Genomic DNA, 23,472 nt, shown 5'->3' with positions numbered 1-23,472 from the left:
TCTCTATGGGCCTAATCATAGGACATATAGCATCTATATGGGCCTAATCATAGGACATATAGCATCTCTATGGGCCTAATCATAGGACATATAGCATCTCTATGGGCCTAATCATAGGACATATAGCATCTCTATGGGCCTAATCATAGGACATATAGCATCTCTATGGGCCTAATCATAGAAGGACATATAGCATCTCTATGGGCCTAATCATAGGACATATAGCATCTCTATGGGCCTAATCATAGGACATATAGCATCTCTATGGGCCTAATCACAGATGGACATATAGCATCTCTATGGGCCTAATCATAGGACATATAGCATCTCGATGGGCCTAATCACAGAAGGACACATAGCATCTCTATGGGCCTAATCACAGAAGGACACATAGCATCTCTATGGGCCTAATCACAGAAGGACACATAGCATCTCTATGGGCCTAATCACAGAAGGACACATAGCATCTCTATGGGCCTAACAGTATTGATTTGTCGTTTAACTTTTAAAATGTATTAGCCTGCTTTTTTAATGTGGCATTAACACAGCCAGTCATGATGTTTTCATCTGATTGTCAAACAGTTACTTGAAAAGACTCATTTGGGCTATGTTACTCAGGGGGGGGGGGAAATAGTTAGACCTTATTTACATAATTTCATCTTATAATTTCCCGACATTTGGTAGGCTATTTGTTAGTCAACTTGTGTCTGTAATTAGATACATGCAGCTTCTCCTCGATCATTACTTGATGCTCATCCAGAATATTAAATAAAGCCACGCTCACCAAATATTGTGTTTCAGGAAGAGGACGGATGCTCAGGGAACTGTTGTTCAACGGCGTTACTTCTCTTCCTGAAAACACATTAACATTTGGTCTGACATTTTACTCAGAGGAACACTTAGTTCTACATTCAGTGTCCATACTTTAGTTGCTATTCTAACTCTCAGGCTACTCCATTCTGAGATAATTCCAGCATCCACACCGTTTGATAAAAGCAGAGAGACTTACCGGACACCGAACAGTGTCATGAATGACAACAAAAGTCTTGTAACCTGAATTTGATGCTTACTCTGCTGTCCACCCGCGTCATGGTCTCGGCCAATCATCTCTACCTTATTAAAATGTCAGTGTTCTCCTCGAACCACTCCGCAATTTTGGAGTCTATTGGCTCATTTTTTATGTGACTGACATGATAGATCGATTCCAAGAAAACTGTAGGCTTATTACACAATGTTTTTTTAAACTATTGCGATAGACTCACGTTTTAACGGGTACGCCGTACCCCCGCTTTCTATTGCCGGTACTCTGTACTGGACCGCTCCGGCTTCACCCTTGCCTATAGAATATGATAAGATGGGCTGTAGGTTAAGCCTGTGCAGTATGTGTGTCATTGCTTTTCATCAAGTCACAAGGTAAGTTGGCCGACCGCCAGAGAAATGTTTTTGCAATCGATGGGAATGTTTGCCCCCCCAAGGCAAATTGTATCGTCAAATTAGGATTACTACATTTGATTGATAGGGTCAACTGTTTAATTACAGTGAGATAATGGGGGTGTTTTTTTGCTTTGAAACTCTACTGATATGTGCCAAGTACGCATATGGTCTTAAAGAGACAGTTCACTCAAAGTTTGCAGATATTTTTTATTTTCAATGATTGTGCTTATCTTTTCCATCCGTGGGTTTTGAGGCTGGTGTCGGGCATAGACTCATCTCAACAGACTTTTGAGGTCAAAAACATCCGACATACTCAGTCAACTGTCCCTTTTTAACTTTGCTGTGTAGGTCTAGTCATGAGTTGACCTCTCCCTCTCTCCTCCAGACCCCCCTGCAGGCCTCTCTCCCCCCCACCTCCCAGCCCATGGTCTCTCAGCCCCAGCAGCAGCAGGCAGGCAGCACCGTGGTACAGAGCCCCTCTCAGAACCAGCTACCCCCTGGACCACAGCCCACACAGGTAAGGGACCAACACATGCATATACACAGAGTGCACATGCAAACACTGGCACTTAACCACACTCTGTGCACACACACACACACACACACACACACACCTTAATCAAGTTAGAGTGAGGGTTCCCAAAACCAAACAGGTAACAGACTCATGCATTCACATTCCGTGTCAGATACTGTATGCATTCATACAGACACATTTTACACAAGCCCACATATAAACTCAGCAAAAAAAGAAACGTCCCCTTTTCAGGACCCTGTCTTTCAAAGATAATTTGTAAAAATCCAAATAACTTCACAGATCTTCATTGTAATGGGTTTAAAGGGCACTGTTTCCCATGCTTGTTCAATGAACCTACAGACGATAGGCAGTTAATGAACCTACAGACGGTAGGCAGTTAATGGACCTACAGACGGTAGGCAGTTAATGGACCTACAGACGGTAGGCAGTTAATGAACCTACAGACGGTAGGCAGTTAATGGACCTACAGACGGTAGGCAGTTAATGGACCTACAGACGGTAGGCAGTTAATGAACCTACAGACGGTAGGCAGTTAATGAACCTACAGACGGTAAAAGCCTACAGACGGTAAAAGCCTACAGACGGTAGGCAGTTAAGGTCACAGTTATGAAAACTTAGAACACTAAAGATGCCTTTCTACTGACTCTGAAAAACACCAAAAGAAAGATGCCCAGGGTCCCTGCTCATCTGCATGAATGTACCTTAGGCATGCTGCAAGGAGGCATGAAGACTGCAGATGTGGCCATGTCCGTACTTTGAGACGCCTAAGACAGCGCTACAGGGAGACATGACGGACAGCTGATCGTCCTCGCAGTGGCAGACCACGTGTAACAACACCTGCACAGGATCTGTACATCCGAACATCACACCTGCGGGACAGGTACAGGATGGCAACAACAACTGCCCGAGTTACACCAGGAACGCACAATCCCTCCATCAGTGCTCAGACTGTCCGCATTAGGCTGAGAGAGGCTGGACTGAGGGCTTGTAGGCCTATTGTAAGGCAACAACGTCGCCTATGGGCACAAACCCACTGTCGCTGGACCAGACAGGACTGGCAAAAGTGCTCTTCACTGACGAGTCGCGGTTTTGTCTCACCAGGGGTGATGGTCGGATTTGTGTTTATCGACGAAGGAATGAGCGTTACACCAAGGCCTGTTCTCTGGAGCGGGATCGATTTGGAGGTGGAGGGTCCCCCTCCCTCATGAGGGTCCTTCCTGCAGGCTCATCCTGACATGACCCTCCAGCATGACAATGCCACCAGCCATACTGCTCGCTCTGTGCGTGATTTCCTGCAAGACAGGAATGTAAGTGTTCTGCCATGGCCAGCGAAGCGCCCGGATCTCAATCCCATTGAGCACCTCTGGCACCTGTTGGATCGGAGGGTGAGGGATAGGGCCATTCCCCCCAGAAATGTCCAGGAACTTGCAGGTGCCTTGGTGGAAGAGTGGGGTAACATCTCACAGCAAGAACTGGCAAATCTGGTGCAGTCCATGAGGAGATGCACTGCAGTACTTAATGCAGCTGGTGGCCACACCAGATACTGACTATTACTTTTCATTTTGACCCCCCTTTGTTCACGGACACATTATTCAATTTCTGTTAGTCACATGTCTGTGGAACTTGTTCAGTTTATGTCTCAGTTGTTGAATCTTATGTTCATACAAATATTTACACATGTTAAGTTTGGTGAAAATAAACGCAGTTGACAGTGAGAGGACTTTTCTTTTGTTGCTGAGTTTGGCACAGCCCCCTGAGCCAGTGTGTTTACATAAACCCATGGATGGGTCCATTGAAGGCCTGTCAGAGTTGGTCTGAACCAAGTCAGTAACACAAAACCAAACCTCCATCAATTATTCAGCAATCGATGGAAAACAAACAGGGCCATTGGTTACGTGATTAGGCGTTTACTTTTCTCAGTCATAGGCATATGAATAGAAGTATTAGTTATAGTGAAGTTTTACTGCATTGTGGGTACAAACATGAACTTCCATCGCCTTCAAAGTCCAACAGCTTTGCCAAAATAAACCAAACACTCACAAAAGCCAATGTGAAAATAAACCAAACCCTTATGAAACCGATTGGGTAAGCACTACTGAGTCGTTGACTAACTCATGTCCATCGTGGTAAGTATTACACAACCATCTCTTTTAAATAATACCGATATTCTCTTTCTATGGAGTTTAATCTGTTCTGTTTCTTGTTAACACGTTTTAACATTCACATTTCTTACTTCAGTTTTCCATCCTTTCTTTCTGTTTTTATTCCATTGACTTTCTCACTCTTTCATCCACTCACTACACTTCTATGACATGCTGCTTGGTCTGCCTGCCCTGGTCTGGTCTGGTCTGCCTGCCCTGGTCTGGTCTGGTCTGCCTGCCCTGCCCTGGTCTGGTCTGCCTGCCCTGGTCTGGTCTGGTCTGCCTGCCCTGGTCTGGTCTGGTCTGCCTGCCCTGGTCTGGTCTGGTCTGCCTGCCCTGGTCTGGTCTGGTCTGCCTGCCCTGCCCTGGTCTGGTCTGCCTGGTCTGTCTGTATGCATGGTTGGTGGTCTTCAGCTGTGTGCTAGTGAGCTGGGCGCTTCTGTTATGTCCCCTTCGCCCAGCTTAGAACACCTCTACTATCTCTACCAGGCACACCAGCTAGCTCTGGTCCAGGTACCACTCACTGTGCTGTTATTATAGCTAGCTCTGGTCCAGGTACCACTCGCTGTGCTGTTATTATAGCTAGCTCTGGTCCAGGTACCACTCACTGTGCTGTTATTATAGCTAGCTCTGGTCCAGGTACCACTCACTGTGCTGTTATTATAGCTAGCTCTGGTCCAGGTACCACTCGCTGTGCTGTTATTATAGCTAGCTCTGGTCCAGGTACCACTCGCTGTGCTGTTATTATAGCTAGCTCTGGTCCAGGTACCACTCGCTGTGCTGTTATTATAGCTAGCTCTGGTCCAGGTACCACTCGCTGTGCTGTTATTATAGCTAGCTCTGGTCCAGATACCACTCACTGTGCTGTTATTATAGCTAGCTCTGGTCCAGGTACCACTCACTGTGCTGTTATTATAGCTAGCTCTGGTCCAGGTACCACTCACTGTGCTGTTATTATAGTGCTGGTCCCCACTAGGGTGGTAGAACGTGTTTATGTGTGCGACTGTACGTGTGTCCATTTCCATTAGTATCAGCTGTCCTCACTCAGTATCGCTTGTGTTGTTGTTGTTTGAGCCCCAGTAGAAAAGTATCTGTCTTTCAGTGTCTTCTGTGTTTGTCGATGTGAATTGAGGTCTAATGGACGATCATGGCTGTTCCATTAGAGTCCATGTTAGTGACCAACAGCATGATGTCACCGCAGGCGTGTTGTACCACTGAGTGGAGAGGGCCTCATGAGGAGTCCTGTCCACACCTTAGCACTGCTTTGTTCTCTCAGTGCAGTTGAACCAGTTGAACCTTCGGTTTGACATCCGGTTTCATGCCATTTGTGAAACACATCGTGTTTGGTCGCATGTTGTTGTGGTGCGTGGCTTTGTGTGTTGACTTTGTTTGTTTAGTGGTTGTATGCACAGTGTTAAATTCTGTCACACCCACCACACACACTCTTATCCCCTTGAGTTTTGTTCCTTCAGTCACCCTTTAGTCAACCACCAACATAATATCCATCCCATAGAAGTGGACTTACTATTTCTATCATCCATAATCCGCCCACTCCAACCTAGTTCCCATGACCCTTCGTTACCCTAGCCAGTCCTAACCTGACCTGACCCGCCCCTTGCTCTCCTCCTCCCGCCCCCAGCCTTGCAGTATGGCTCCACCTCCCTCCTCAGTGGGACTTGTCTCTGTGGCACAGATGGCCTTCAATCAGCCCTCGGTCCCGGTTACTGCAGCTGCAGCCCAAGGGGCGGCGTCACCCCCTGGGGGAGCCCTGGTGTCCCCACAGAGCCCTATAGCAGCTGCAGCCGTACCTCTGCCTCCTGGGGCTCATCCTCTACCTGGTTCTGTATCTGCACCCACTCTGGTGACTCATCCACCGCCGGTGCCACCGGCCTCCCCTATGCCGCCCCAAATGATGCCTACTCAGCCGCTGGTCGTTGTGGTGCCCGTCATCAGCGTAGCCAGCACTTCCCCAGAGCCGCCAGGAGATGCCCAGCCCCAGGTACCTGTGGTCAGCCAAACCCCCTTCGTCATGTCCCCCCCGCCTGGTCGTATGGATGATGGAGAGTAGTTCTTTGATCATAGCTGGTTTGCGTGTTTCCTTGACTGTATGTTTGTTATTTAAATGAGTCCTGAGTTGGTTGTGTGAAGTTGTGGATGTGTCTAGTCATATATTTTATGGTCACAAGTAGCTAGATGTGGATGAAACATTCTGGACATAGATGCTGTCAAACATTTGGTTACGGTGGGATTAGTACACTAAGAACCTACTCATATTTCTTTATACTGCTACTCTCACATGCTTTTAAGTCTCATATTCTGCCTCTCTTTTTAACCTCAATACCTTCTGAAGCCTTTCATCTCCAAAAGACCACACTACTTTGCACTCTCTTGACTGTAAAACAAGTTTCCCACAGTTCTCTGACCCTCTGTTCTCCTGTACTGTGTGTTCCAGCCCTCCCAGACGGCTCCTCAGCCTTTGTCATTGGACCAGTCACAGTTACATCCACCACAAGTGCCCTCGTCCATGGAGAGGTAAGATGCATGTTTAACTGATGGTAAAGATATACACGTTGAGATTTTATAAGAGATGGGAAAGATATCTCAAATTTTATAATCAGTCATGATTGTTTAATTTAGTTTTTTATTAGCTTAGAGGCTTGGTGCCTCGCTCTCATTCTTCAGATCATGAATTTTAACGGTGTTTGTGTGTCTGACTCAGCGGTCACTCTGACGTGGCGTCCGGCCTGAGCGATGGAAATGATGGAGGCAGACAGGAGGGGCGCTCCATCAAGCGACACCAGCGACGCTCTGTACGGAGTCGCTCTCGTACCGACAAGATTGGCAAAGCAAAGTTGAATGTACTAAATGTAAGAGTCAGTCCAGGGGAAATGACCGATATATACTAAATGTAAGAGTCAGCCCAGGGGAAATGACCGATATGTACTAAATGTAAGAGTCAGCCCAGGGGAAATGACTGATATATACTAAATGTAAGAGTCAGCCCAGGGGAAATGACTGATATATACTAAATGTAAGAGTCAGCCCAGGGGAAATGACTGATATATACTAAATGTAAGAGTCAGCCCAGGGGGAATGACTGATATATACTAAATGTAAGAGTCAGCCCAGGGGAAATGACCGATATATACTAAGTGTAAGAGTCAGCCCAGGGGAAATGACTGATATATACTAAATGTAAGAGTCAGCCCAGGGGAAATGACCGATATATACTAAGTGTAAGAGTCAGCCCAGGGGAAATGACAGATATATACTAAGTGTAAGAGTCAGCCCAGGGGAAATGACCGATATATACTAAGTGTAAGAGTCAGCCCAGGGGAAATGACTGATATATACTAAATGTAAGAGTCAGCCCAGGGGAAATGACCGATATATACTAAGTGTAAGAGTCAGCCCAGGGGAAATGACAGATATATACTAAGTGTAAGAGTCAGCCCAGGGGAAATGACTGATATGTATACTAAATGTAAGAGTCAGCCCAGGGGAAATGACTGATATATACTAAGTGTAAGAGTCAGCTCAGGGGAAATTACTGATATATACTAAATGTAAGAGTCAGCCCAGGGGAAATGACTGATATATACTAAGTGTAAGAGTCAGCTCAGGGGAAATGACTGATATATACTAAGTGTAAGAGTCAGCTCAGGGGAAATGACTGATATATACTAAATGTAAGAGTCAGCTCAGGGGAAATGACTGATATATACTAAATGTAAGAGTCAGCTCAGGGGAAATGACCGATATATACTACACGAAACATTATTTTTCATTAGTGTGTTTAGCACCTGTGATAAGCCTGTTGTTTTTGTTTATATATTATAGGCCTACTTATGATCAACTTTGATTGACATAACCTTTTAATTGTCCAAGCCGTTGCATTGTGCTCGGTGCTCTTGTCTCCCACCAGCTGAGATTGTTTTTCATTCAGTTCAATAAGCTGTATTTTCTTGGAAAGTGTTCTCTAATTGGAGCATACAGCATCTGATTAATGTCTGTCTCTGGTGTGTATCTCCCTGTACTGATGCCTGCCTCTTTGAGTTCCCTGGCACAGCATCGTTTAGGCCCTACTGATTAGACAGAACGACACAGAGACATTCAAACAGGCCGTGTGATTTCTGTCGATAAATCTGAAGAGCTGCTCTCTTTCATCTTTTCATTTCATCCACATCTTATTCTGGCTTCTGTTCCTTTGTTTATTCCAGATATCCAACATGGGCGACAGGGTAGCTGAGTGCCAGTTGGAAACGCACAACAGAAAGATGGTGACTTTTAAGTTTGATCTGGACGGAGATAACCCAGAGGAAATAGCACAGATTATGGTAACTACAGAGAAGATTACGAGCACACTCCCTCCCTATTTTCTCTCGTTGTCGCTCTCCCCCTCCTGTCTCTCTCCCCCTCCTGTCTCTCTCTCTGTCTCTCTCTCTCTCGCTGTCTCTCTCTCTCGCTGCCCCTCGCTGTCTCGCTTGCTCTCTCTCTCTTTCTCGCTGTCTCACTCGCTGTCTCTCGCTCGCTCTCTCTCTCACTCTCTCACTGTCTCTCTCTCCCTCCCTCCCCCTCTATCTCTCTCTCATTATTGAGCCGTCTCCCCTCTCTGATTGCAGTAGCCCAGAATCCCAACTGTGTTGTGATGTTCCCTGATGGTATTTGTCTCAGGCATGTCCAGAGAGTTTATCTGGTAATAATGAAAGGCTTTATTTCACCAGACTTTCTGGGTGTTTTGACTTTGATTAATCCGTTCTGAAATGATGAATTAATCCAACCATCAGATTCTGAGAAGAATGAGGACTGTGATTGAGAGGGCTTTTCTTTCCTGGTGTGTGACTACAGGTCACCAGTCTGTTTATACTGGAGAGCGAGAGGGAGTCGTTCATGGAGCAGGTCCGTGAGGTCATCGAGATGGCTGACGAAAAGGGTCTGGAGAAAGATGGAAACACCCAGGTAGAGTGACGTCTCTCCATTCATTTTTCCTCCATGTTGTTGCTGTGAAAGAGCATCATTCTTCACCCTTCTATACCAGGTACATTGGCTTAAGTAACTTCATCATGGATCGTTGTAAACGGCTGTTGTACTGTCTCAGACTGACTGCATCTTGTGCCACAGATTGTTTCCCAGATAGTTAGTGACCTCCAGCAGCAACAGATCCCTGCTATATCTGAACCGTTGCCAGGTAAAACAACCAACACAATGTCCACACAGGGAATTGGTACCCTACAACAACAAAATGACAGACATGTTTTGCATGAGAATTTTCCATCTGTACCATGAATTATTGAACTTTCCCTCGCTGAGAAATGTAAATGTATTGAATTCAATAGAGGCACCCATTTTGCATTAACCCTATGTGTGACCCTACCATCTCCAGGTGTCCCTTCCTGTGCAGCACAGGTGGTCCACTCTGCAGGCAGGAGGTTTATAGTCAGTCCCGTGCCTGAGTTCAGACTCAGGGACCAGTTCTTTGCTGACTCAGCGGCTGCAGGCTCTGCCCTGCTGAGACAAGATTCACAGTCCTTTCACGGTGAGTTTAGCACGCACACACACACGCACACACACACACATGAATGCACACACACGCACAGTGACAGCCTACCAATAAGTGATCTTATTAGTCAACAAGATAATGCATTCAGCATCCAAATGTAATAACATTTAGATGTTTCTGAAAACCGGGATCATCTGATCTTGTGACTGACTGAATGTTGTTGTATTGTAAAGTTAATAATAAAAACATCACATGTTTATGAATGTCTAGTTGCTATGTAACAGTAGTTTAGTTAGTGTCCTATCTGTGGTGTATGACCTGATTTTAATGTGATGGCTAACATCACATGTTTATGAATGTCTAGTTGCTATGTAACAGTAGTTTAGTTAGTGTCCTATCTGTGGTGTATGACCTGATTTTAAGGTGATGGCTAACATCACATGTTTATGAATGTCTAGTTGCTATGTAACAGTAGTTTAGTTAGTGTCCTATCTGTGGTGTATGACCTGATTTTAAGGTGATGGCTAACATCACTGTTTTACTTAGTTACGGGGTTTGGTGTTGACACATCTCTTTCTATCACTCTCTCTGTTTCCCTGCCCATCTCTCCCTCATTGTCCCTCTCCACAGCCGCCCGTGCTGTAGCTGCAGGTCAGGGTCTGTCCCAGTCGGCCTCCGCGGTCAGCCTGCAGCAGGCCTTCTCAGAGATGAGACAGAACCAGGGCCAGTACGACCCAGGGCCCAGCACCGCTCCTCCCTCCATCCACATAGCCTCCCTGCCTGTCCTGGTCCCTGCTGCAGCCACCACCACCATCCCAGTCTTCTCCACTGCTCCTATAGCCTCTGCTCCTCTCTCCCATGCTCAGGTTCCATCTGAGGCCTCTGTGACCTCCCCTCCCCCCCCAGTCTCCATCTCCCCTCCAGCCTCCACCTCTCCACCTGCACCCATCCACCAGGCCACCGCCCCCATCCCCACCCAGCTCCAGTCTGTTGATACCCAGCCTCTCCTTTCCCAGGCCCCTCTCACCCTGCCGGTGACCCAACCCGTGGTCTCCTCCGTACCTAGTGTTACAGCCACCTCTGTGTCCCCCCCAGTCCCTGCTGTCCTCCCCACCCTCCCCAACACAACTACCCTGTCCACCTCAGCCTCCTTCCCCCAGACCTCTGGCTCCATCCCTGGTGGTCCCACCACCTCCATACCCACTACAGTCCTTTGTCATTCCGCCACGGCCCCCCTGGTCAGCAGCTGTAGCAGTGATAGTGGAGGAAGCTCAGAGCAGCTCCCTGTCCCTTCCACCGCTACCGTAGTCCCCACCACGGCTATCCAAGGCCCCCTGCTAGCCCCCTCCATTGCTAACCCCAGTGCAGAGCTCCCTTCTTCCTCCTCGCCTGTAGCCTCTCTAGCCCCAGGGGCCACGGTCCCTACCTTACAGCCCATCACCACCACCATCCCCGTGGTCCAGCCCACCCTGGTGCACACCCAGCCCCAGCCTGCTACAATGCCCAACCAGACCCACGCCCAGTGTGGGGAGTGTGAGGTGGCCCTGGGCATCGATGACATCCACGCCCTGGATAAGAAGCTTCGCTCTCTCTTCATGGACCTGGGCGGCGGTGGAACCACCCAGGCCGATGGCTCTGTCGACCCAGCCGGAGGCACTGGTGTCCCGGGAACCTCTTCCCCAACCGGCCACTCATCCACCCCCAGCTCCACAGGCACCCCCCTGCCCCCCTCCAGCCTCCCCCTGGCCTCCTCAGGACCAGGGCATGTCTCTGGGACCCCCCTCACCACCCCGGGACAGGCTGGAACCCCTTCCACCTACACCCAGACTACCCCGGCCAAAGCACCTCTGTCTAGGTTACCGGTGAGTCAGTCAGCATGGATGTGGAGGCTAGCGTATTAGATGTGGCTTGAAGAGCGCTGTTTATAACACATACAGTATGTTGTAAACCATTTCAGATTTTTATGACACCTCTGTGTAAGGTAAGTTTGTGTAATTCTGTATTTGTAGTCTTTTGGAGAATTCTACATCATTATTACATAGTTGACATACACAGTTATTGCCTAGTTAAATAAATCAAATCAAATGATTGACATGTGATTGTGCCAACTCCACCTTTAACAGCCTTTTGTTAACCTCCTTGATCAACTGCTTTTGTCTCCTAACATTTTGTTGAATGAACGTTTGCTCTGCTTTCTGTTGCATGGCAACAACTCTATTCTATACTGTGTCCATCCCCCCTAGATATCAGGTAGCGCACCATATAGTTGTTAAAACCCTCCACTGTAGTTTTTAGGGTTTTGGGGTTTCTAGGGTTTTGTCAAACACAGCTTCTAGAGGAGATATGTTAATGGTTAACAGCTTCTAGAGGAGATATGTTAATGGTTAACAGCTTCTAGAGGAGATATGTTAATAGTTAACAGCTTCTAAAGGAGATATGTTAATGGTTAACAGCTTCTAAAGGAGATATGTTAATGGTTAACAGCTTCTAGAGGAGATATGTTAATGGTTAACAGCTTCTAGAGGAGATATGTTAATGGTTAACAGCTTCTAGAGGAGATATGTTAATGGTTAACAGCTTCTAGAGGAGATATGTTAATGGTTAACAGCTTCTAGAGGAGATATGTTAATGGTTAACAGCTTCTAGAGGAGATATGTTAATGGTTAACAGCTTCTAGAGGAGATATGTTAATAGTTAACAGCTTCTAGAGGAGATATGTTAATGGTTAACAGCTTCTAGAGGAGATATGTTAATGGTTAACAGCTTCTAGAGGAGATATGTTAATGGTTAACAGCTTCTAGAGGAGATATGTTAATGGTTAACAGCTTCTAGAGGAGATATGTTAATGGTTAACAGCTTCTAGAGGAGATATGTTAATGGTTAACAGCTTCTAGAGGAGATATGTTAATGGTTAACAGCTTCTAGATGAGATATGTTAATGGTTAACAGCTTCTAGAGGAGATATGTTAATGGTTAACAGCTTCTAGATGAGATATGTTAATGGTTAACAGCTTCTAGATGAGATATGTTAATGGTTAACGGCTTCTAGAGGAGATATGTTAATGGTTAACAGCTTCTAGAGGAGATATGTTAATGGTTAACAGCTTCTAGATGAGATGTTAACACTCAGGAGCCCAAAGGTGCCATGGCTAACGGCTGTATCCAGGCACTCCACGTTGCATCGTGCGTAAGAATAGTCCTTAGGCTTGGTATATTGGCCATATACCACACCTCCTCGGGCCTTATTGCTTAAGTAACACTACAGTCTTTGTTTATTGTCTAATGTCCCAGTCAGTGTCAGAGAGCTGTAGGTAGAATCCCCTGTCCTTCCAGCTGCATGTGGCTGCAGTGCATTATGTTCTCCTATCTCTCCTCTTCTCTCCGTTTCATCCCTCTCTTCATCCCTCTGTTTATTAGGTGTTGCCTGTGGGCTCAGATCAGGCTCAGGCTGGCCCCCCTCCTCCCTCAGACCACATGGCACCCTTCCCAGGACCCTGTCTAACTCAGGTGCCTTTCCCTCTTTCTCCTGACTGCCATTTTGATCCTCCATCATCCCTCTATCTGTACCCCCCCCCCTCTCTCTTTCATCCGTCCATCTCCCCCTCCCATCATTTGTCTCCTGTGTAAAAACTAGTGACGCATGAAGATCAGATCAGACTCAATCTGTTCAGTGTCTGAAGAAGACATCTCTGTCTCTGGTTCTCTCTGTGTTGGCGGAGCAGCATGATGACCTGTGACTCTCATTAACCACGTCTGTTCCTCATTATCTGATTCTCTCTCTCTCTCTCGCTCTGTCGAAGTCTGTCTCTTGTCTCCCTCTTTCTCCTGCACCTCTATCCCACTCTCTTTCTTTGACTCTCTCTCTCTCCCTGTCTCTCCCTCTTTCTGTCCTTCTCCTTCCTCTCTCTCCTCCCTCAGTCTTTCTCCAGACAGACCGTTAGGGAGGCTGGGGAGATCAACATCACTCATGTTCATTTGTCATTGTGGTTTTTGTCAGCACAATATTTTAATAGTTTTCTTCCACGAAGAAAGAGAAGACTCGCCACAAGCAAAATATTACATCCAGACATAGTTTTTCTCTCCCACAGCGCATTCTTTCTTAAACTAAATCAACTAGGGAATAACTAGGAAAGACGAGAAGACAGGCTCCCCCAGGCTAGTGGAGATTACAGTTTGGTTTATACTCAGACAGACAGTGTTGTCCACAGCGTGAACGTTCAAATCTAAAAATAGAACAAACCAAGCAAACCAGAGCACTGTTCATTGTAAGGAAAAGGGGGTTCATTATTTTTCTTTCATCTGTAAGAATTCTGTGTAATTTTCCGTTCAAAGCTCTGCTCTGGTCTGAGGTGATTTGACCTTGAGAAAGCGACTGCAATCTGCCTCCTGTGGCTCTAATGGTTCTGATGTGAAATTCTTTAAAGGGATATTTGTAACGTTTTCAGCTTCATATTCATCCTCTCCAGCACCTCCCCAACATCAACATATGTGAAAATGTCACGTTTATTATTATTTATTTTTTTTAAAAGATGGAGGAAGTGAAATGTTTCCAGTGACATCATCGGTGTGCATCGTGATTTTAACCAATTATGAGGAAGTATTGCCCATTTCCAATTAATTGTGTACTAATTGGAAACTATCTTTCTGACTACAGAAATATGCAATTTTGGGGTGGTGCTGGAGATGAGGAATATGAAGTTGAGAAAGGGGAGGTGCTGGAGATGATGAATATGAAGTTGAGAAAGGGGTGGTGCTGGAGATGAGGAATATGAAGTTGAGAAAGGGGAGGTGCTGGAGATGAGGAATATGAAGTTGAGAAAGGGGTGGTGCTGGAGATGAGGAATATGAAGTTGAGAAAGGGGAGGTGCTGGAGATGAGGAATATGAAGTTGAGAAAGGGGAGGTGCTGGAGATGAGGAATATGAAGTTGAGAAAGGGGAGGTGCTGGAGATGAGGAATATGAAGTTGAGAAAGGGGTGGTGCTGGAGATGAGGAATATGAAGTTGAGAAAGGGGAGGTGCTGGAGAAGAGGAATATGAAGTTGAGAAAGGGGAGGTGCTGGAGATGAGGAATATGAAGTTGAGAAAGGGGAGGTGCTGGAGATGAGGAATATGAAGTTGAGAAAGGGGAGGTGCTGGAGATGAGGAATATGAAGTTGAGAAAGGGGAGGTGCTGGAGATGAGGAATATGAAGTTGAGAAAGGGGAGGTGCTGGAGATGAGGAATATGAAGTTGAGAAAGGGGAGGTGCTGGAGATGAGGAATATGAAGTTGAGAAAGGGGAGGTGCTGGAGATGAGGAATATGAAGTTGAGAAAGGGGAGGTGCTGGAGATGAGGAATATGAAGTTGAGAAAGGGGAGGTGCTGGAGATGATGAATATGAAGTTGAGAAAGGGGAGGTGCTGGAGATGAGGAATATGAAGTTGAGAAAGGGGAGGTGCTGGAGATGAGGAATATGAAGTTGAGAAAGGGGAGGTGCTGGAGATGAGGAATATGAAGTTGAGAAAGGGGAGGTGCTGGAGATGAGGAATATGAAGTTGAGAAAGGGGAGGTGCTGGAGATGAGGAATATGAAGTTGAGAAAGGGGAGGTGCTGGAGATGAGGAATATGAAGTTGAGAAAGGGGAGGTGCTGGAGATGAGGAATATGAAGTTGAGAAAGGGGAGGTGCTGGAGATGAGGAATATGAAGTTGAGAAAGGGGAGGTGCTGGAGATGAGGAATATGAAGTTGAGAAAGGGGAGGTGCTGGAGATGAGGAATATGAAGTTGAGAAAGGGGAGGTGCTGGAGATGAGGAATATGAAGTTGAGAAAGGGGAGGTGCTGGAGAGGAGGAATATGAAGTTGAGAAAGGGGAGGTGCTGGAGATGAGGAATATGAAGTTGAGAAAGGGGAGGTGCTGGAGATGAGGAATATGAAGTTGAGAAAGGGGAGGTGCTGGAGATGAGGAATATGAAGTTGAGAAAGGGGAGGTGCTGGAGATGAGGAATATGAAGTTGAGAAAGGGGAGGTGCTGGAGATGAGGAATATGAAGTTGAGAAAGGGGAGGTGCTGGAGAAGAGGAATATGAAGTTGAGAAAGGGGAGGTGCTGGAGAAGAGGAATATGAAGTTGAGAAAGGGGAGGTGCTGGAGATGAGGAATATGAAGTTGAGAAAGGGGAGGTGCTGGAGATGATGAATATGAAGTTGAGAAAGGGGAGGTGCTGGAGATGAGGAATATGAAGTTGAGAAAGGGGAGGTGCTGGAGATGAGGAATATGAAGTTGAGAAAGGGGAGGTGCTGGAGATGAGGAATATGAAGTTGAGAAAGGGGAGGTGCTGGAGATGAGGAATATGAAGTTGAGAAAGGGGAGGTGCTGGAGATGAGGAATATGAAGTTGAGAAAGGGGAGGTGCTGGAGATGAGGAATATGAAGTTGAGAAAGGGGAGGTGCTGGAGAGGAGGAATATGAAGTTGAGAAAGGGGGAAATCCCCTTTTAATATATTGATTTTCAACGTCACCTGGATGCCTTGGCTTGAAGACAGTCTTTGACTAAATTAAACCCAATCTAGGATTTTACCTAAATCTTTCAGTCTTTTCAAATATTTTCTGGAAAAATGAAAGCTAAACGTTTGCTGTGATTCATAACATTTTTGCTAGATGAAATTCAACAGTAATTCATGTCTAGAGACCAACTAGTTTGATGTGTTCTGAGTTACCGTGTGAGGATGTGTTGCCGTCTGTTTGACTATCGTCTATAACGGCTTGTTGTTGCCCACTAGTCCCAGCAGCCTCTGGAAGACCTGGATGCCCAGCTGAGGAGGGCCCTGAGCCCAGAGACGGTCTCTGTCAGCTGTGTCACCACACAGGTACCATAACCACACACACACATGCCCCCTTCAGGCCTGGAGGAATGACAATGTATTTATTAGTTGTTGAAATGTCAGATTTAGTTGTATGTTTTTGACCTTGAAAAAGTATATGAATACTATTTCTTCTAATCTGTCTTTTGTAGCCGTTATTATTCTGCTCTGTCTAATACTGCCATCACTGTCATGCTCCTGTACAGCTCATGTGGTGGTATGTGGAATGTTTGTTGGTGTGACTCTAGACAGGACAGTCACACTGTGTTCTCCCCCTGTACCATAGTCCTCCCTCACTGGGATGCCTGCAGGTGGCCAGCCAGGTGTGTACTTCAACATCTATCCTTACTCCCATTTTGAAATGGTCGTGCTACCTGTTAGTGTGTTGTCCTTCTCTTTTGGGATGTTTTGCCGACTGTTGCATTGTAACGTGATGATGTCTCATTGGTCGTTTCAGTGCCTTTCTCTCTGGAAGGGGAACCAATCATGTCGCCTATTGCTGGAGGATTCCAAATGGGACGATTCCAGGTATGGAATTCTAGCTGTACCTTTCCAGCTCTATTTACCTGATTGGAATATTCCAGCGCTGTCTGTCTGGTGGTCAGAGTCTGCAGTCTCTATGTTCTTCATCCATCTCTCTTCAGAATCGTTTTCTATGATTGTAGTGATGGTCCTTATGGCTGATCTGGGCCTTTAAATTCTGTCTTTTCATAATCTCTCTCCATCACTTGTCCCCCTCCCCAGGTCTCTGTGGCTGCAGACCAGCGTCCCCACAAAATCGAGGGAGGGAGCCCCACAAAATCCTCCTCCACCTCCTCTTCCTCCTCTTCCTCCTCCTCTTCCTCCAGCCCGGAGAACACACTGCACAATGTCTCCTCCCCTCTCCACGGAGGTAAGACTGGCGGGGGAGATGTTGTGGACGGCCTGCCCTCCCTCCCCCACCGGACCGCCTCCCCTCAGCCCACCACCATTGGCCGCTTCCAGGTCACCACCAACGCACCGGATGCCAGGATGGGCCGCTTCTCAGTGAGCCGAGCCCAGGATGAGGCAGTCGAGGCTGGGTTGGAGCAAACACCCGCTTCCCAGGCTAACGGGCCTAGTATTGATCCTGGCTCGGCCACCATGCTCCTCAGCCCAGAGGACAAACAGAGCTCCCTGCCCAGCCTCAACAACTCCTACATGAGCTCTGATAACGACTCTGAGTTTGAGGACGAGGACTTGAAGAGGGAGGTCAACCGGTTACGGGAAAAGTAGGTTTACCCTGTTTCTCTCTCCTCTCTTCTGCTTTAGTAGGTTTACCCTGTTTCTCTCTCCTCTCTTCTGCTTTAGTAGGTTTACCCTGTTTCTCTCTCCTCTAACTTAGTGGGTTTACCCTGTTTCTCTCTCCTCTAACTTAGTGGGTTTACCCTGTTTCTCTCTCCTCTCTTCTGCTTTAATAGGTTTACCCTGTTTCTCTCTCCTCTCTTCTGCTTTAGTGGGTCTACCCTGTTTCTCTCTCTTCTGTTTTAGTGGGTCTACCCTGTTTCTCTCTCTTCTGCTTTAGTAGGTTTACCCTGTTTCTCTCTCATCTCTTCTGCTTTAGTGGGTCTACCCTGTTTCTCTCTCTTCTGCTTTAGTAGGTTTACCCTGTTTCTCTCTCCTCCCTTCTGCGTTAGTGGGTTTACCCTGTTTCTCTCTCCTCTCTTCTGCTTTAGTAGGTTTACCCTGTTTCTCTCTCCTCTCTTCTGCTTTAGTGGGTTTACCCTGTTTCTCTCTCCTCTCTTCTGCTTTAGTGGGTTTACCCTGTTTCTCTCTCCTCTCTTCTGCTTTAGTAGGTTTACCCTGTTTCTCTCTCTTCTGCTTTAGTAGGTTTACCCTGTTTCTCTCTCTTCTGCTTTAGTGGGTTTACCCTGTTTCTCTCTCTTATGCTTTAGTAGGTTTACCCTGTCTCTCTCTCTTCTGCTTTAGTAGGTTTACCCTGTTTCTCTCTCTTATGCTTTAGTAGGTTTACCCTGTCTCTCTCTCTTCTGCTTTAGTAGGTTTACCCTGTTTCTCTCTCTTCTGCTTTAGTAGGTTTACCCTGTTTCTCTCTCTTCTGCTTTAGTAGGTTTACCCTGTTTCTCTCTCTTCTGCTTTAGTAGGTTTACCCTGTTTCTCTCTCCTCTCTTCTGCTTTAGTAGGTTTACCCTGTTTCTCTCTCTTCTGCTTTAGTCGGTTTACCCTGTTTCTCTCTCCTCTCTTCTGCTTTAGTGGGTTTACCCTGTTTCTCTCTCCTCTCTTCTGCTTTAGTGGGTTTACCCTGTTTCTCTCTCTTCTGCTTTAGTGGGTTTACCCTGTTTCTCTCTCCTCTCTTCTGCTTTAGTAGGTTTACCCTGTATCTCTCTTCTGCTTTAGTTGGTGTACCCTGTTTCTCTCTCCTCTCTTCTGCTTTAGTGGGTTTACCCTGTTTCTCTCTCTCTGCTTTAGTGGGTGTACCCTGTTTCTCTCTCTTCTGCTTTAGTGGGTTTACCCTGTTTCTCTCTCTTCTGCTTTAGTGAGTCTACCCTGTTTCTCTCTCCTCTCTTCTGCTTTAGTAGGTTTACCCTGTTTCTCTCTCTTCTGCTTTAGTGGGTTTACCCTGTTTCTCTCTCTTCTGCTTTAGTCGGTTTACCCTGTTTCTCTCTCTTCTGCTTTAGTGGGTTTACCCTGTTTCTCTCTCTTCTGCTTTAGTTGGTTTACCCTGTTTCTCTCTCTTCTGCTTTAGTGGGTTTACCCTGTTTCTCTCTCTTCTGCTTTAGTAGGTTTACCCTGTTTCTCTTCTGCTTTAGTCGGTTTACCCTGTTTCTCTCTCCTCTCTTCTGCTTTAGTAGGTTTACCCTGTTTCTCTCTATTCTGCTTTAGTAGGTTTACCCTGTTTCTCTCTCCTCTCTTCTGCTTTAGTGGGTTTACCCTGTTTCTCTCTCTTCTGCTTTAGTAGGTTTACCCTGTTTCTCTCTCTTCTGCTTTAGTAGGTTTACCCTGTTTCTCTCTCTTCTGCTTTAGTAGGTTTACCCTGTTTCTCTCTCTTCTGCTTTAGTAGGTTTACCCTGTTTCTCTCTCTTCTGCTTTAGTAGGTTTACCCTGTTTCTCTCTCTTCTGCTTTAGTAGGTTTACCCTGTTTCTCTCTCTTCTGCTTTAGTAGGTTTACCCTGTTTCTCTCTCTTCTGCTTTAGTAGGTTTACCCTGTTTCTCTTCTGCTTTAGTCGGTTTACCCTGTTTCTCTCTCCTCTCTTCTGCTTTAGTAGGTTTACCCTGTTTCTCTCTCCTCTCTTCTGCTTTAGTCGGTTTACCCTGTTTCTCTCTCCTCTCTTCTGCTTTAGTCGGTTTACCCTGTTTCTCTCTATTCTGCTTTAGTAGGTTTACCCTGTTTTTCTCTCCTCTCTTCTGCTTTAGTAGGTTTACCCTGTTTCTCTCTCTTCTGCTTTAGTAGGTTTACCCTGTTTCTCTCTCTTCTGCTTTAGTAGGTTTACCCTGTTTCTCTCTCTTCTGCTTTAGTAGGTTTACCTGGTTTCTCTCTCTTCTGCTTTAGTAGGTTTACCCTGTTTCTCTCTCTTCTGCTTTAGTAGGTTTACCCTGTTTCTCTCTCTTCTGCTTTAGTAGGTTTACCCTGTTTCTCTCTCTTCTGCTTTAGTCGGTTTACCCTGTTTCTCTCTCCTCTCTTCTGCTTTAGTAGGTTTACCCTGTTTCTCTCTCCTCTCTTCTGCTTTAGTCGGTTTACCCTGTTTCTCTCTCCTCTCTTCTGCTTTAGTCGGTTTACCCTGTTTCTCTCTCCTCTCTTCTGCTTTAGTAGGTTTACCCTGTTTCTCTCTCTTCTGCTTTAGTAGGTTTACCCTGTTTCTCTCTCCTCTCTTCTGCTTTAGTAGGTTTACCCTGTTTCTCTCTCTTCTGCTTTAGTAGGTTTACCCTGTTTCTCTCTCTTCTGCTTTAGTAGGTTTACCCTGTTTCTCTTCTGCTTTAGTAGGTTTACCCTGTTTCTCTCTCCTCCCTTCTGCTCGACTGACATGTTTCTGTTTGCTGTTATATATCCCTTAAATATCCCTTCTTGAATTGTCACATTTAAGTGCTTATGTTTCCATTCCTAAAACCCCCAGATGTCTACCTTCACCTGAACTGTTTCTGTGCTATTAGACTGATTGGATTTGGGGAAGATTTTTGGCTATTGAGCTCCCTCTCATCTCCTCTCCAGGCACATGAAGGAGATCCAGGCCCTGCACACCAAGCAGAAGGATGAGATTGACTCCCTGTTCGCCAGGCTGGGCAAGGTGCCTCCAGCCGTGGTGGTCCCTCCAGCTGTAGCCCTGGCCGGTCGCAGGAGACGACCCACCAAAAGCAAGAGCAGCAAGTCCAGCCGCTGCAGCTCCTCCCAGGGCAGCAAGAGCCCCCTGCAACCAGGTACTACTAACCCCTGACCTCTGTCTGAACTGGTCCTATCAGCAAGAACCCCCTTGAAGCCCTTGACCTTAAGTGTGTTAGAGCCAGAGATGGAAAAGGAAGTGAGACTCCCCACTCGCTGTTTGTTTCTAGTTCAATTGAAGTCAATTAACTTAGTAGACCGGATCCAGCTGCTATCGCATTGGTGTCTATGGGAGATATATATTTTCTTTCAATGGTAAACGGCCGGAATAAGCGATCTTCATTTATCCACCATCTTTGTTAGAGCCCACTATAGCCAGGTCCTGACCTCTAACCTGTGGTCCTCCTCAGTAGAGGGTATTGGCAGAGCCAGTGTGTTACAGTAGGGACTTTGTTACTGTACTGCACTCGCTTTCTCTTCTTCACAGGACTACTTGTGGCAAACCAGTCTTCTCTTCTCTCCTTCCTTCACTTTTAAACCATACAGTGAACTAGCTGTATTGTTTATGATGAAACCCAGCACTCTGCACCCTACCTACCTACCTACACTGTGGTTGTGGGACCTGCACCCTACCTACCTACCTACCTACCTACACTATGTGTGAGAGTCACTGTGTGCGTGTCTGCACTTTTGGAGGCTGTTCCCCTGACCTGTCCTCCTCCCTCCCCTGTTCTCCTCCTCTGTGTGTATGGTGTCTGTGTGTGTCAACTTCAGGCAGCACTTTATCTGCACAGAGCGCCCCCTCAGTGTACCCACCCTACCAGGCTCTCCTCCTGGCCCCTGGGGGCCTCCCCGACCCCAACCTCCACCCTGCCTCGGGGAGCCGACCCCGGCCCCTCAAGCATCTCGGCCCCTCCAGTGAAAACCTGTGCTCTGCCTACACCAGCGAAGCTACGCTGTCCGTGCCCAGTCTCTGTGCCCCCACCCAAGGTAGGCCCCACACAGCGCCCTACTGCCTCCGTCCCATTCGTCCTTCCATCTGCCTCCAGTAGGCCTCATTTGCCTTGTCTGTTGAGGAAAAGTTAATCTTCCACCACCACCACCACCCCATACCACCACCCCTCCCCCACCCATACCACAACCCCTCCTCCACCCCATACCACCACCCCTCCCCCACCCCATACCACCACCCCTCCCCATACCACCATCACATAGGGATGGGAATTAGTAGTGTCCCCATCCTTCCCTGGATACCATCCCCAAAAAGTCTGTCTGTCGTAATGGTCTCTATTTGGGTGTTGCTCTGTCTTGTCCTGTCTTGTCCACTAGGGTTGGTACAGTAGAGGAATGTTTGACAGAGCCATTTTGCTCTGATACAGACAGTGGCACTGGACTGTAGTGTTGGGAAGGCTTACGATTAAAATAAAATCTCCCTTCAGTCGGCGAACACTATTGCTCTGGCTCAAGACAGTGGTGCATGTTGGGTATTTCAATTGGACTGTTGATTTGGGCACCTCTGTCTCAAGCTAGCCTTTCTTCCACACACTCAGTGGAAGCTCCATTACTGTCGGGATGGGGCCGCTCCTATTCCTCCCACGCTACAGGGAGTGCTATTGCTCCCAGTGCAGCTCTATCCTCTCCTCCATCCCTCTCCATTCTCTCCATCTCCCTCTCTGTTGCTCAGTGTACTTACTGTTCCATTCTTACTGTGTGTATGTGTACCTCTCTCTCTCCCTCTTCCTCTCTCCTCTTTCTATCTCTATCCACCCCTCCTCTCTTTCTCTCTCTCTCTCTCTCTCTCTCTCTCTCTCTCTCTCTCTCTCTCTCTCTCTCTCTCTCTCTCTCTCCCCCCCTCTTCCTCACTCCTCTTTCTATCTCTATCCACCCCTCCTCTCTCTCTCTCTCTCCCCCCCCCCCTCTTCCTCACTCCTCTTTCTATCTCTATCCACCCCTCCTCTCTCTCTCTCTCTCTCTCTCTCTCTCTCTCTCTCTCTCTCTCGCTCTCTCTCTCTCTCTATCCACCCCTCTTCTCTCCCTCTCTCCTCTCCACCCCTCCTCTCTCTCTCTCTCCTCTCCACCCCTCTCTCCACCCCTCCTCTCTCTTTCTACCCCCTCTCTCCCTCCCTCTCTCCACCCCCCCTCTCTTTCTCTCCCCCTCTCTTTTTGTACCACAGGCTGTGTTACGTTCAGCTGTGGGTCGGAGAGAGTGACCATCAAACCAGGTGGTGGCAGAAGGACCCGTTTTCTGAGTACGCCCTGCTTGGCTCTTTGTGTGTAACGCTTCTTCCTTTGTCTTCTTTCTCCTTCACTTCCTACTTCCTGTCATGTGATTTATCTCTTATCTTCCGATTGGGAGCCTTTTCTCCTCTCTGGCATTTTCTCCTCTTTTTTTTTTTTTTAATTGGCCCCATTTATAGATAATTGTAGATCAATGACCACTGATGATGCATCATCACATAATTAATGGATACATGTATGTAATGGCATTCTGTACAGTCGTGGCCAAAAGTTTTGAGAATGACACAAATATACATTTTCAGTCTGATGCCTCAGTTTGTATGATGACAATTTGCATATACTCCAGAATGTTATGAAGAGTGATCAGATGGATTGCAATTAATTGCAAAGTCCCTCTTTGCCATGCAAATGAACTGAATCCCCAAAAAACATTTCCTTTGAATTTCAGCCCTGCCACAAAAGGATCAGCTGACATCATGTCAGGGATTCTCTCGTTA

The 23,472-nt window shown here is 46.8% G+C and overlaps 1 protein-coding gene across 1 annotated transcript in view; it reads left to right on the top strand.

Moving 5' to 3' along the window:
- Nucleotides 1-23,472, top strand: part of LOC139393337 (serine/threonine-protein kinase WNK1-like) — a 212,444-nt gene that overhangs the window by 160,886 nt on the left and 28,086 nt on the right. The window contains exons 11-28 of the mRNA XM_071141971.1: nucleotides 1,820-1,951; nucleotides 4,525-4,623; nucleotides 5,750-6,109; nucleotides 6,563-6,642; nucleotides 6,830-6,977; nucleotides 8,331-8,447; nucleotides 8,959-9,069; nucleotides 9,232-9,298; nucleotides 9,494-9,646; nucleotides 10,241-11,472; nucleotides 13,028-13,117; nucleotides 16,366-16,452; nucleotides 16,733-16,769; nucleotides 16,904-16,974; nucleotides 17,191-17,696; nucleotides 20,630-20,835; nucleotides 21,512-21,727; nucleotides 22,912-23,007. Coding sequence (XP_070998072.1) covers nucleotides 1,820-1,951; nucleotides 4,525-4,623; nucleotides 5,750-6,109; nucleotides 6,563-6,642; nucleotides 6,830-6,977; nucleotides 8,331-8,447; nucleotides 8,959-9,069; nucleotides 9,232-9,298; nucleotides 9,494-9,646; nucleotides 10,241-11,472; nucleotides 13,028-13,117; nucleotides 16,366-16,452; nucleotides 16,733-16,769; nucleotides 16,904-16,974; nucleotides 17,191-17,696; nucleotides 20,630-20,835; nucleotides 21,512-21,727; nucleotides 22,912-23,007 — 3,808 coding nt within the window. The remainder of the gene's footprint in view (nucleotides 1-1,819; nucleotides 1,952-4,524; nucleotides 4,624-5,749; nucleotides 6,110-6,562; nucleotides 6,643-6,829; nucleotides 6,978-8,330; nucleotides 8,448-8,958; nucleotides 9,070-9,231; nucleotides 9,299-9,493; nucleotides 9,647-10,240; nucleotides 11,473-13,027; nucleotides 13,118-16,365; nucleotides 16,453-16,732; nucleotides 16,770-16,903; nucleotides 16,975-17,190; nucleotides 17,697-20,629; nucleotides 20,836-21,511; nucleotides 21,728-22,911; nucleotides 23,008-23,472) is intronic.

Source organism: Oncorhynchus clarkii, chromosome 33 (assembly GCF_045791955.1).
Source record: "Oncorhynchus clarkii lewisi isolate Uvic-CL-2024 chromosome 33, UVic_Ocla_1.0, whole genome shotgun sequence".
In the NCBI taxonomy this organism is placed as follows: Eukaryota; Metazoa; Chordata; class Actinopteri; order Salmoniformes; family Salmonidae; genus Oncorhynchus; species Oncorhynchus clarkii.
This window is presented reverse-complemented; position numbering and strand designations above follow the sequence as displayed.